The 12,007-nt window shown below is 52.3% G+C and overlaps 1 protein-coding gene across 1 annotated transcript; it reads right to left on the bottom strand.

Annotated features, from left to right (window-relative positions):
- Positions 1-2,701: 2,701 nt before the first annotated feature.
- Positions 2,702-12,007, bottom strand: DUSP3 (dual specificity phosphatase 3). Its single transcript, XM_061175891.1, has 3 exons — positions 11,821-12,007; positions 8,501-8,727; positions 2,702-3,115 (listed from the first exon to the last, which is right to left on the bottom strand). The coding sequence occupies exons 1-3, from the start codon at positions 11,943-11,945 to the stop codon at positions 2,910-2,912; spliced, it is 558 nt and encodes a 185-aa protein (XP_061031874.1). The 5' UTR covers positions 11,946-12,007; the 3' UTR covers positions 2,702-2,909.

The raw sequence follows: 12,007 nt of genomic DNA, 5'->3' as shown, positions 1-12,007 counted from the left end.
CTCACTCAGAGTGGCAGGGAAACAGACCAGCCGGCGGAAGGTGTACTGCTTTAGAATTTAGAAGAAAACTGTTTGGTGCTCTCATCTGGCCTAGATAGGGGTTTGCTAGTCAAAGAAAGAGATCAGGTCAGAGGAGGGGGTAGAGGCACCCTGAGTTCCTATTCCATCACTTCCCAGGGGTAGAAAGCTATCCAGAAACAGCTTTCCACTCACAGCTGGGCATATGTTGGCTCAAACAATAGAATTTGATTTTGAGGAGCTACATCTCGTGAAGTAAATATGGCGTTTCTGGGACTAAAGACTATCAAGAAAACCCAAGTTATCAGCAAAAAAGTAGCCCCAAAGTGAAGGCAGTAATTCTCCCCATGGCCTTTTCTCCGACATACCCCTAACAAAGAGTCCTTCCAGAGATCCTGGTCAGCCGGCCTAAGTAGCTGTGGCTGTCCTGTGCAGGGACCACTGCCTGGGTGTGGGAGGGGGAACCAGCCCCAGCTCCTGCGCCTCTTCCGGAAATGAAGCAGAAAGCTCTGACTTAGGGATGCTACATGTTTCCTAGAAGAAGAGCCACACATTCTAACCCGGTTGGGGACCCACGCTTTTTACTTCCTTGTCCTGGAGCAGAGCCCCGCCGCCCCCGACACCACAGCTTGAACAGCTGTCCTCTGGCCACAAAGCTAACTGGCTCTTATGCACAAGAGCTGGGTCACGGACATGCCCAGGGGCTCATTTCTTGAGGAGGGGTGTAGTATGAGAGAAAGAATTCAGCTTCAGAGAGCAGCCAACCTGAAATCTCACCTCAGCTCTGCCTTCGAGCTGGGCAGCCCTGAGCACGACACCCCTACTCGCTCTGAACCCCAGTTCCTTTTCTGAAAGGTAACAATACATGAATAAGCCCTACCAAGTTAATAGATTATTGTGAGGATCAAGATAGATTAAGCGCGAGAGTTATCCGAGCACTGTGAGGGACATAGTGGAGAGAGGATGGCCGTTTCACTTAGGTGGGTCTATTGGGGCAGCCTCGTAGCTGAAAAAGAAGACAGATTCTAGTTTGTTCGGGGCTGCTGAGGTCACAAAGCAAAGGGGACATCCAGGCTGCGGAGGTGCTGCTTCTGCCACGACAGAGACAATTACACCTGGGTGTGAAGCCCGAGGCACACCTGCTTCTCCTCAACCTAGCTGGAAGCTTGTGGTCAACTCTGGAAAAGGCATATTCCCCACCTCCATACAGTAATAACGCTGCCTGAATTGAAACTTAAAACTGAATTTTAAATATTCAACAAAAGTCCCTGATATTTCCTTTCAGGTAAGACTCCTTTGCAGATCCTTGCAAGTGATCCTACCACCAAGTCAGGCTTCTGGGAGCTTGATACACCCACCAGAACAATACCCTGCATATATTTGGTGCTCAAAAAAAAAAAAGTTTAATTCCACAAACTTTTATCAGACATCTATGTGCTAAGCGCTGGGGGCAGAGCTGAGGATCACCTCTCTGCCATTAGGGAACCTGAAGATGACAGCACTGCATCGCCTGCCCTGATGACAATCATGTCAAGTGCTAACAAGACTGTGTTCAAAACAAAACTCCTATATTCTGACAAATGTGCGCACACGCACACGTGTGAGTGTGAGTGCTTGTGCGTTCCAACATCATCCTAAAAAAGTCCTTACAAAGGCTGTTTCTTCTTCTTTGCTCTACCACCAGTAAAGGCTCCATTTGGACGTTCCGCCATGTTTCCTTTCTGCCTGGCTGAGTCATTTTTGCTGCCAAGGCTCCTGGACCTTTTCTGGCAGCAGAGAGCTGTAAGAACTACCTGTGAGTGGGCAGGACGTGAGCCTGGGCCCGTTCATCCCCTTGCTTGCCCAGCCACTGGCTGTGTTGCTCTCTCTATCACACACACACACACACAGATACGCACACGCGCGCACGTGCACGCACGTGCTATAATTGGCCAACTTCCTCCTCCTGTTCTTGGAATAGTAACCGAGACAAAAAGCAGTGAGCACGAGTGGCTTGGGCTCGCCAACACTATAATTCAGGACAAAACCCTTGTAATTCTCCAAATGGTGGGGTTTTTAAATAGGCTGGACTTCAACACCCTGTTTTCTAAAAAAGAAAAATAAAACCCTGCCCAAGGCACCGCTCTTCTAACCGACCAAGTGACCTCTGAGAGCCGGGTACCCCAAAGAGGTGGATTCTGAACTCAAGCCTTCCAAGGAGTCACATTTTTTAAACAATTAATTTAGGAGAGTCCTCCAGGGGCATGTATTTGCCCACTCAAAGGCCTCTTTGTTTCAGTATCTTTAATCCTAAGATTAAATCATTAAAATGCAGTCTCTTCATGGGAATTTCCACCCACGGACAACTGACCCTGAGCCAACTTCAGACCTCACGACGTGCCTCTGCCCACGAGCAGGGTGTGGACAGCTGTGAGGAGACAGGGGAGACAGACACGGTGGGGGGAGAGGGGCCCGCGTTTGCATAGTTCCTTTACAGGGCGGGGGTCCCCACTCAGGAGAGGGCCCAGGGGTGGGAGGCGGGGAGGCGGGGAGGGGCCCCTGTGAGCGTCTCAGGCCTTACACTTCCACACACCTCTTGCCCTGGGTCATCCAGGAGAAGCATGCCCGTCACAGGCCTGCCCCCCCGCTGCGCCCCCTCCTCAGGGTGAGGACATCATAAACTGCAGGCACAGGACACACCAGGGAGCAGGAATGCCTTCCTCAGCAAGCTTCTTTATATGCTCCCCAGGGGGAAAGTGGCCCAGGGCTGTGTTGGGACAGACTTGTGGGCAAGTGCCTGGTGATGCTGGGAGCAGGGTACAGTGTGTTTCCTAAACATGGCAGCTTGGGACACCACCACCAGGGCGCCCCCCCCTCCATCCGACCTCTAGAGAAGAGGCAGTGAGGGCACCCTAGAGTTTCAATTTCCCTTCCTTGACGAGTCTATCATTGAGCTGGCAGAGCTGGGCCAGGAAACCATCGTTGGGGCCGATCTCACGGTTCTGCCTGACGATGCTCAGGGCAGACTTGACATCCATCTTCTGACGCATCATGAGATACGCGATGACGAGAGTCGGGGAGCGGCTGTAACCCTCACGGCAGTGGACGAGCACTCGGCCTGTGAAAGATGGGGACACAGTGAGCTGGGGCCGTCCCATCACACCTCGACTCCAGTCAAAACCCTTCCAGGAAATACAAATGAAAATTATAATGCAAGGCCATTGTGTGCCCACCAGAATGGCTAAGATGAAAAAGATAAATACAAAACACACAGCATTGGTGAGGATGTGGAGCAGCTAGGACTTTGATCTGTGGCTGGGGGACGGGGTGTAAACTGGCGCACGGCTTCGGAAAGCCGTGTGGCAGGATCTACTCAAGCTGAACACATGCGTTCCCCAGGGCCTGGCAGTTCCATCCCAGACCCATGGCCGGCAGGAACGCACGCACACGTCTGCTAAAAGACTGCAGGCAGCACTGTTCACGATAGCCCCAAGATGGAAACTCCCAAAGGCCCGTCAACGGCAGAGTAGATAAATACTAATTATGAGCAATCTCCAACTTCTCAGAAACAACATGGAGGAAACACACAAACAGGATGTGTATGATCCCATAGGGTAGAAGAGCCAGGGGACTCCCCTGGTGGTCCAGTGGTTAGGACTCCGCGCTGCCACTGCAGGGGAACTAAGACCCCGCGTGCCGCAAAGTGTGGTCAAGAACAAAAACAAAACTTTAACAACAACAAAAAAGAGACAGCAAAACTGAACTATGCTGTTAGAAGTCTGGATACTGGTATGCGAGGCAGGGGATGTGACACTGGGAGGGGATACGTAGGGGGGTTTCTGGGGTGCTGGTCATGCTTTGTTTCTTGATCTGGGGGCTGGTACATGGGTGTGTGCAGTGCACTGATACACTGTGATATGGGTACTTCTCTATGTGAATCTTCTATTTCAAGCAAAAGCAAAATATGACAACCACCCAAATGTCCACCAACAGGTAAATGGATAAACAAACTGTGGTATGTCCATCCAACAGAAGACTACTCAGCGTTATAAGGGCATTCCTGATACGTGCAACAGCGTGGAAGAAACTCAAAATAATTATGCTGAGTGAAAGAGGCCAGACCAAAAATGCGGACATACTGTGCAACTTCATTTATATGAAAGTCTACAAAATGTACACTAATGTCTAGTGATAGAAAGCAGATCAGTGGTTGCTTAGGAACAAAGGAAAGAGAGGGGCGGAAGGGAGAGGTCACAAAGGGACATGAGGGAAATCTGCGGGGTGATGGATAAGCTCATGATCTTGGTTGTGGTCATGGCTTCACAGATGTATACATATGTCAAAACTTACCAAACTCAACTATGTGTAGTTTACTGAATGTCAATTATGCTGTAACAAAGCCATTTAAAAAATAAAAGGTACGTGCGTGTCAAATAAAAACACAAGAAATCAAAACAAACACACAAACAAAAACACCCTCTCGTGGTCCCCCAAATGTCCCACGAGGCTCTACTAAATCTGCCCCGCCCCCCGCCGCTGACGTAATCCCCTCCTCCCTCTCCTCCCTCCCTCCAGCCGGCTGGCAACACAAGCCCACTCCCCATACTCCTTCATCCCCTTCTCCCTGCTTTGGTCCCCCCACCCCCTGACGGGCCACATAACTTTTTCACTTGTTTGTTGTCATCTTCCCCCAGAACATAAGCTCCACGAGGGCAGGGATGTCCATCTGTTTTGCTCCCTGCTGCATCCCCAGCATTGGGTGAAGGAAGGAAGGGATGGTCAGGAGAGGTCAGAGGCATTGTCAACAAGGTTCTTGTAGCCTGAGCTACAAGCCTCGGCTTCTCTTATCCCCACCCCCTCCTCACACAGAGTGCCCAGTTCAGGTCCTTGTCACCTCCCACTCTGCCCCCTCACCTCCAAACGGAGCTCTCGCTCTATCTTCACCACCACCAACCCACACTCCAGCTGGAGGGAGCTTTCTAAAATATAGACATGACCTGCCACCATTAGCCGGGGTAGTCTAGTCGCCAAGGTGTGACTTACCAGGCCAACCGCCCACGGCCCCGACACCTTTCCAGGCTTTTTCTCACCTCTGTGCCTTTGCACATGTTGTTCCATCTACCTGGAACATCCTCTCCCTCTTGGCTACTTGGCAAACTCCTGCTCATGTCTTAAGACCCCAGCTCAAGTATTTCCTTTGTCAGCATCGGGACTTAGAACCCAAATCTTTGAAGTCATGTGAATCTGGGTTTAAATTTTAACTTGCTGGTTGTGATGGTTAAACTTGTCAACTTGGCTTGTCTATGATGCCCAGTTGCTTGGTGAAACACTAGTCTCGAAGAGATTTTGTAGATGTAATGAATACCTCCCATCAGTTGACTTTAAATAAAGGAGATCACCCTTGATAAGGTGGGTGGGCCTCATCCAATCAGCTAAAGATCTTAAGAGCAAAAAACTGAGGCTTCCTGGAGAAGGAATTCTACCTCCAGAAGTCCTGTCCGAGTTTCCAGCTGCCGGTCTGCCCGACAGATTTCAGATTTGCCAGCCCCTATGACTACGTGAGCCAATTCTCTGAAATAAATAATAGCTATATTCTATTGGTTCTGTTTTTCTGGAGAACCCTGGCCAATACACTGGTTATTACTCTATGACCCACCTAAGCCCACTGTGCCTCAGTTTCCTTGTCTGTGCTAATAGTACTCATGGCACAAGGTGGTTGGAAGATTAAAGGAAGCGACACATAAAACCCTTAGGCTAGGGACTTACCTGGGGGCACAGTGGTTAAGAATCTGCCTGCCAATGCAGGGGACACGGGTTCGAGCCCTGGTCCGGGAAGATCCCACATGAGGTGGAGCAACTAAGCCCGTGCACCACAACTACTGAGCCTGCGCTCTAGAGCCCGCGAGCCACAACTACTGAGCCCGCGTGCCACAGCTACTGAAGCCTGTGCACCTACAGCCCATGCTCTACAACGAGAAGCCACTGCAATGAGAAGCCCGCGCACCGCAACGAAGAGTAGCCCCCGCTCGCCACAACTAGAGAAAGCCCGTGCGCAGCAATGAAGACCCAACGCAGCCAAATAAATTAATTTCAAAAAAAAAAAGACTTAGGCTAGTGCCTGGCAGATGGGAACATTCAATAAATAAATATTAGCCAACACTACGAGTCCTCTGCTGGCACCTGGTACATCCTCTTCTACAGCAGCCTGGGTCTGTGTTAGTGTCGGCCACACAAAGACCGACCCTCCTCTGCCAGAGTGTGAGTTCCTTAAGGGTAAGGACTGTGGGGTACTGATTTTAGATGCCCTACAATCTCCAGCATACACTAGGTGCTCAATAAATATTTGCTGACCAGTTGAGTGAATGAATACCCACCAACACCTCTACACGGGCATTATTCTGAAGGAAATCTGCTGGCCCAGAATCAAACAGAGTGTCTTCCGTTCCCATTACCCTATCCCCAAAACATAACCCTATTTTCCCAATGCTGATGAGCAGGAACGGGGAGTCCTCCACTTTCCTGCCCATTCACTCTCTGGCTAGTGGACTCAAAGTATTCAGAGTGGGGCTTTCCCTGCCCCCGCCCTGGCAACGGGACCCTCTGCAAAGCAGCTGCCTCACCACCTGGAACCAGGAACGGATTCAGCATGCCCAGGGCTCATAGAGCCAGTGCGGAAGGGGAGGGTTCAAAGTCCATCCTTCCAGGCCCCGCCCAGATGCCACCTCCTCCACGAAGCCTCCCTTGATCTTCCCAGATGGAAGTGACTGCTTCCGTCTCTGAGTGCCCCTGGCCACTCCCCTACTCTCCCCTCTCCAAAGTGATGGGCCCCCAGCTCCCCCGAGCCCGGCACAGTGTTGGAGGCCAGAGCATTTCTGTTGACTCACTTGGCCAGTCAATCCTGGAAGCATTTACACTGGGCATTAGAACCCTTGGAATTCCTTTTTGTCACTGGTTCAGTAACCCAGTGTACCTGCTATGTGCCTGATCTATGTCAGGTGCTAGGGAGACCAGACAAGGGACACAGCAGACCCAGCCTGAGGGCAGGCTTCATGGAAGAGAGGACACTATGCCCAGTACTCAAGCACGAGGTGGAGTCTGCCAGAGGACAGGGCAGGGAGAGGCAGAGAGAGCCTTCCAGACTAATGACCCAACCCACGCGGGCTAAGGCAGGAGGTCACACAAAGTCAGGGTATGTTCCTAGCTGTATGGAAAGAGGAAACCATCAGAGGGCTCTAAGTTCCCTGAATGGATAACCAGTCAATACACAGGAAGAGTGAAATCCATCCCCTTAACTGGGCCCCTTGTTCTCGTCTATACAGGAGCTCAGAACAGCCGCAGAAGAGGTGGGTGAGGTGTACAAGGCAGTGGAGGACCACGAAGGGCCTGATGATAAAGTCTGCAGATTCCCCAGGCAATAAAACTTCCCTCCTGCGCCCCAAACCTCTAACCAGCGGCTAGTAAACTCTGTTCCCTGGAAATCATTCCAGTGGGGAGGCTGCTGGGACAAGAAGCATCAGGGTAGCAGAGATAGGCTAGAATCAGGCGAACAGGGCTGATGACGCCTCAGTGGGGGTCACTCCCCCTGGGAAGGTTTGGGGTGGGGAGAAAGGAAGAGGCTGGAGGAAGCGGCAGGAAGGTAAAGGCAGTTGCTGAGAGAAACAAGCTAAAAGCAGAAAGGGCAAGCGGCCCAGCCTGCTCAGCTGCTGTCTACCCTCTGGTCTTCTAGGATTTCTCTCTGGCACGCCTCGCCCGACTGCCAGCACCTCAGCAGTTCTGCTTCAGTCTTACCTTATATTTGGGAGTCGCAGGAAGCATTTAAAAACTGGGCCAAAGTTTGCTGACTTTGGGCCTAAGCCAATCATGACTGCCCCCCTCCCCTTGCCAGGTATTCATGTGACCCATCTCTAGCCAGTGAGATGTGAGGGGCACTCCACTGGGGGGTTTCTAGGGAATGTTTCACTCGCTCTTAAGAAAAGAGAGAAACATGAGGAAGAGATGGCTGCCTCATCTTTTGCTGCACTTTATCCTGTTGGGAGGTGGTAACCAGATCTGCTGCAGCCATCTTGGGACCATCAGGGGAGTCCCCAACACTAAGGGTGGCAGAAGAGTCCTGAAGCCACCACAGAGCTGCTGAATCGACAAGCCCTGGAGCCCCTTCACCTCAGGATTTCTTATCACGGAAAATAATAGATCTTCATTATTGCAGCTATCTGAATGGGGGGAGGGGCTGGCAACTGACTCTCAGCCAAAGTCAGATCAAACACAAGGACCCCGGGGCTGCCACTGGGTGATGGGTTTGTACATCTTGTGTAATGTGCCCATCAAGTGAAGCCACTTGATGGGCAGCCAGGTGAGCAGAGAGAGACCCGAAGCTCTCAGTCATTCAACACAAGAGACAGGAAACAACAGGTTTTCCAAGAAGAGGCCTGTCGTGGGGCCTGTTTTCTAGAGAAAGTCCAGTCAAAGGTGCCTCCCATAGTTTCCTGGGTGGCAGGTCCCTTACCGTTCTTCTGAGCCAGGGCCTGGTCGATGAAGTCCGCCGCCTTTTCAAAGTAGGCGCTGAGGTTGAACTCCTGTGTGTCGTTGGCCTTGATGCCCAGGTAGGTGATGCCAGAGTCCTTGTAGAAGTTGGCACTGGTATTGACGTGCATGAAGGACTTGCCCTCAGCCGCATTCAGGACATGGGTGATGCCCAGTTTCTGCAGCTTGGGGATGTCTTGAGCCACAGACCTGGACAGGAGACAGCAGCAGGGGGATGATCAACTGACCACCTGGCAGCCCTCGGGGGAGAAAGATGGAGAAGATCCTAAGCCTCTTGGCCCAGCAAGGACCCTCCATGCTCTGGCCCCTGATTACTTCTCCAGCCCCAGCTTATGACCCTCTGCCCTCACTCCAGCCAGATCTAATTACCTGCCCCAAATAGCCTGGGCACTTTCATGCCCATGCTGTTCCCTCTGCCTGGAATGCCCTTCTCCACCATCTTCATGGAAATGTACCCTCTCATTTCTCACCACCCTTGGCAGTATTTCCTGATCTCCCCTCCATTCAGCATTGTGCTCCCTATACTGTGGTGGTGGTATCACCACGGGGCTAAAAATGGGCTCTGGAGCCAGACTGCCCGGGTCTGATTCCAGCCCTGCCACTTACCAGCCAGACAACCTTGAACAAGCCACTAAACCTTTCTGTGCCTCAGTTTCCCTATCTGTAAAATGGGGGTGATAACAGTACCTACCCCTGGGGTTGTTTTGAGTGTCAAATGAGCTGTTCTATAGATAGAACCTGACACCGTGGTCACTGCCACTATCCTAATGCTTGATTGTGCTTATTTGTTTAGATGTCCAGGCTGTGAGCTCCTTGAGGGAGGAACCATGCCTACTTCATGTCTGTATGCCCAGCACGTGCTATGGAACCTGGCACACAGTAGGTGCTGAATATGTGGTGAATCAGTGAAGAATGAAATCAGCACATCCCAGGCAGCCTTCTTCCTTGGATTCTAAAGTGCAGCAGCCCCCTCCCATCCCCCAGAGGGATCCTTTCTGCCACAGTCCACTAGCCACGTCTCTGAAGCTCTCTTGGGTGAGTAAGCACTTGGGGAGCAAGTGGCCTCAACAGAACTCTGGGGGTTACAAAACATTCGATCTGAATAGTCAAAGGGCTCCTTTATTTCATCTCACAACAACGTCCCAATTCAAACAGCAGTTTATACTTTACAGAACGCCTTCTCTTGCATGATCTTGTTTGCCTGTCACAGCAGCCCGGGGAGGAAGGACAGAGCTTAAGCTCTGGCCCGACATGACAGCGGAAGGATGTGCATATGCTCACATGGGTTGCTGCGTAGCAGGGCTGGGAGGAGGCCTCCTTTCTCCTGACGCCAGCCCTGCTGTCTTCCTCCTCACCCTGCCTCTCATGCCCATATCAATTGCAAATCTCAAGAGGCAGAAAATGTGGCTCATCCAGGCTCCTCTCTGCCCTGTGAGCCCTGATCAGGAGGCCTGATTTTCTTAAGGCGCTCCCAACTGCAGGGGGCGGGGGGGAATCGGTAGTCAGTCCATCCTCCCTGCTGAGCGCCCCCCACACCCCTGGCTATGTCAAGGGCAGATTTACTTGAGGGCAGATTTACTTGTTCACAACCTTAGTTTCCACTCGGGAAGTGGTGACAGCCCAATGTGCCAAGCCGCCCAAGAGAGCAGGTTTCCGAGAAGGCCAAGGCCACTTGTTGCTTGGGTGGCTGGAGAGGGGCTTATCCTCAGAACTTGGCAATTACCGAGGCCTTTGGCTGAGATTCTGGGACCCTGTTTTAGCTATCACGACACTGCACACAACTGTAAAGCAGTGGCTCATTAAAAAGGCACTAAAATAACTAACTTTGAAGAGTCACTATCATTCATCTTCTTTCTCTAAGTCAACATTCAACAACTTTACCATTATCATTGTCATCAATACTGTGAATACTTGTTCAATGTCTGTCACATAGTGATGCTCCAAGTGGTGAATGAGTGATGGATGGATGAGACCAGCCCCCATGAGGCCCAGCCTGCCTTCCAGACCCCCTAGCTCCGTGATGACCCCCATTTCTGTGGCAGTCCTTGACAGACTAAGCATCAGGTCCTAGTCCAGGACCTGGGATACAGACATGAACAAGACATTGACCCTATCCTCACAATCCCTAAAGTGCTCTCTGGGCCATCATTTCTTCCTGTGTAAAAGGAGAGAACCGGATTAGACATGCAGTTCCTGGGCCCATGGAGCTTAGGGTCTTGGTAACTGGGTCTCAAAAAATCCAACCTGCACCCTCCCAAGGCTGTACAGGCATGGGAATCTATTTTTTTGCATTTGGCTGGTATTTCAGCACCTCTCTGAATGGTTAACACTGGTTTTCTCCAGCTGCTGAGAAATTCTTACTGGTAGTTTGACTATGAGAAAATGAGAAAATCAATTTGGTAAGAACTCCTCAGTGATAAATAATAAATGCATTTCCTGGTGGTGAGAAGGTCGGTAGCCTTTTTTTTTTTTTTTTTTTAATTAATTAATTTATTTATTTATATTTCTTATTTTTTTGCTGTGTTGTGTCTTCGTTTCTGTGCGAGGGCTTTCTCTAGTTGCGGCAAGTGGGGGCCACTCTTCATCGCGGTCGGTAGCCTTTTCTAAGTGATGGCTCAGGTCCTTAGGGGGGGGTTATCATTGGATCGTTTTAGAATTCTAGATAAATCAAACCCTAACTGGAAGGCAGGGAGAGGAGCGAGGAAGCCCGGGCCCAGGTCTCCGGACCCCTAGTTTGCGATATTTCAATTCCCACATCTGGGCCTGCCCAGCCGGGAAAGTTCCACGCCCGAATTGTGACGTCAGCCCGTTGCCATGGCAGCGAAGGCAGACATTCCGCGGTGACCTCACTGCAGAACCAGGCAGCTGTCACATGACGAGCGGGCCGGAGACCGGTCGGGGGACAGAGGGCCACCTGTTAAGTGAACCTGGTAGCCCCGACACCGCCCAAGGCCGAGCCCCTAGAGGGTTGTGGCTTCGGGCCTGACGCCGGGCTGCCCGAGCTGCGCCCGGGTCTCCGCCACCCTGCGAAGGGAAGGACAGAGCTGCGCCGGGGCGGGGTCCAGCCCCTCCGCCCTAAGCGCGAGGGTGGGCGGTGACTCCAGCCCCCGCCCAGCCCCCGCCCAGCCCCCGCCCAGCCCCCGCCTTGATTTCCGGAGGAGCGACCCCGCCCCGACACCCCCACCCGCGCCCGCCGACGCCCCCACCCCCAGCCCTCGGGTGGGCGGGGCACCCCGGGGAGGGGCTGTTGGGGTGTCTCGGGGCCCGGGAGCGGCGACTCACGCGTTGCCCACGTAGATCCTGGGGGTGACCTCGTTGCAGGGCTGGCTCGGGAGGCTGTAGCAGCCGCTGCCGTCCGACAGCAGGTCGTTGAGATCCTGCACCGAGAGCTCGAACGGGCCCGACATGGCGGCGGCCGGGCCCTGCACGCCGGGGCAGCAGCAAGCTAAGGGAGAGCGGCCGGGTCAGC

This window comes from Eubalaena glacialis, chromosome 19, assembly GCF_028564815.1.
Source record: "Eubalaena glacialis isolate mEubGla1 chromosome 19, mEubGla1.1.hap2.+ XY, whole genome shotgun sequence".
In the NCBI taxonomy this organism is placed as follows: Eukaryota; Metazoa; Chordata; class Mammalia; order Artiodactyla; family Balaenidae; genus Eubalaena; species Eubalaena glacialis.
Note: the sequence above shows the minus strand (reverse complement) of the source record. Positions and strands in the feature narration are given on the sequence as shown.

What these genes read in the sequence shown, in the direction of transcription:
- DUSP3 (XM_061175891.1), bottom strand. Translation starts at nt 11,945, where the DNA reads ATGTCGGGCCCGTTCGAGCTCTCGGTGCAGGATCTCAACGACCTGCTG. An exon ending in AGGATCTACGTGGGCAACGC is followed by an intron (nt 8,728 to 11,820) that starts GTGAGTCGCCGC and finishes TCTCCTGTCCAG; the next exon opens with GTCTGTGGCTCAAGACATCC. An exon ending in GGCCCTGGCTCAGAAGAACG is followed by an intron (nt 3,116 to 8,500) that starts GTAAGGGACCTG and finishes CATCTTTCACAG; the next exon opens with GCCGAGTGCTCGTCCACTGC.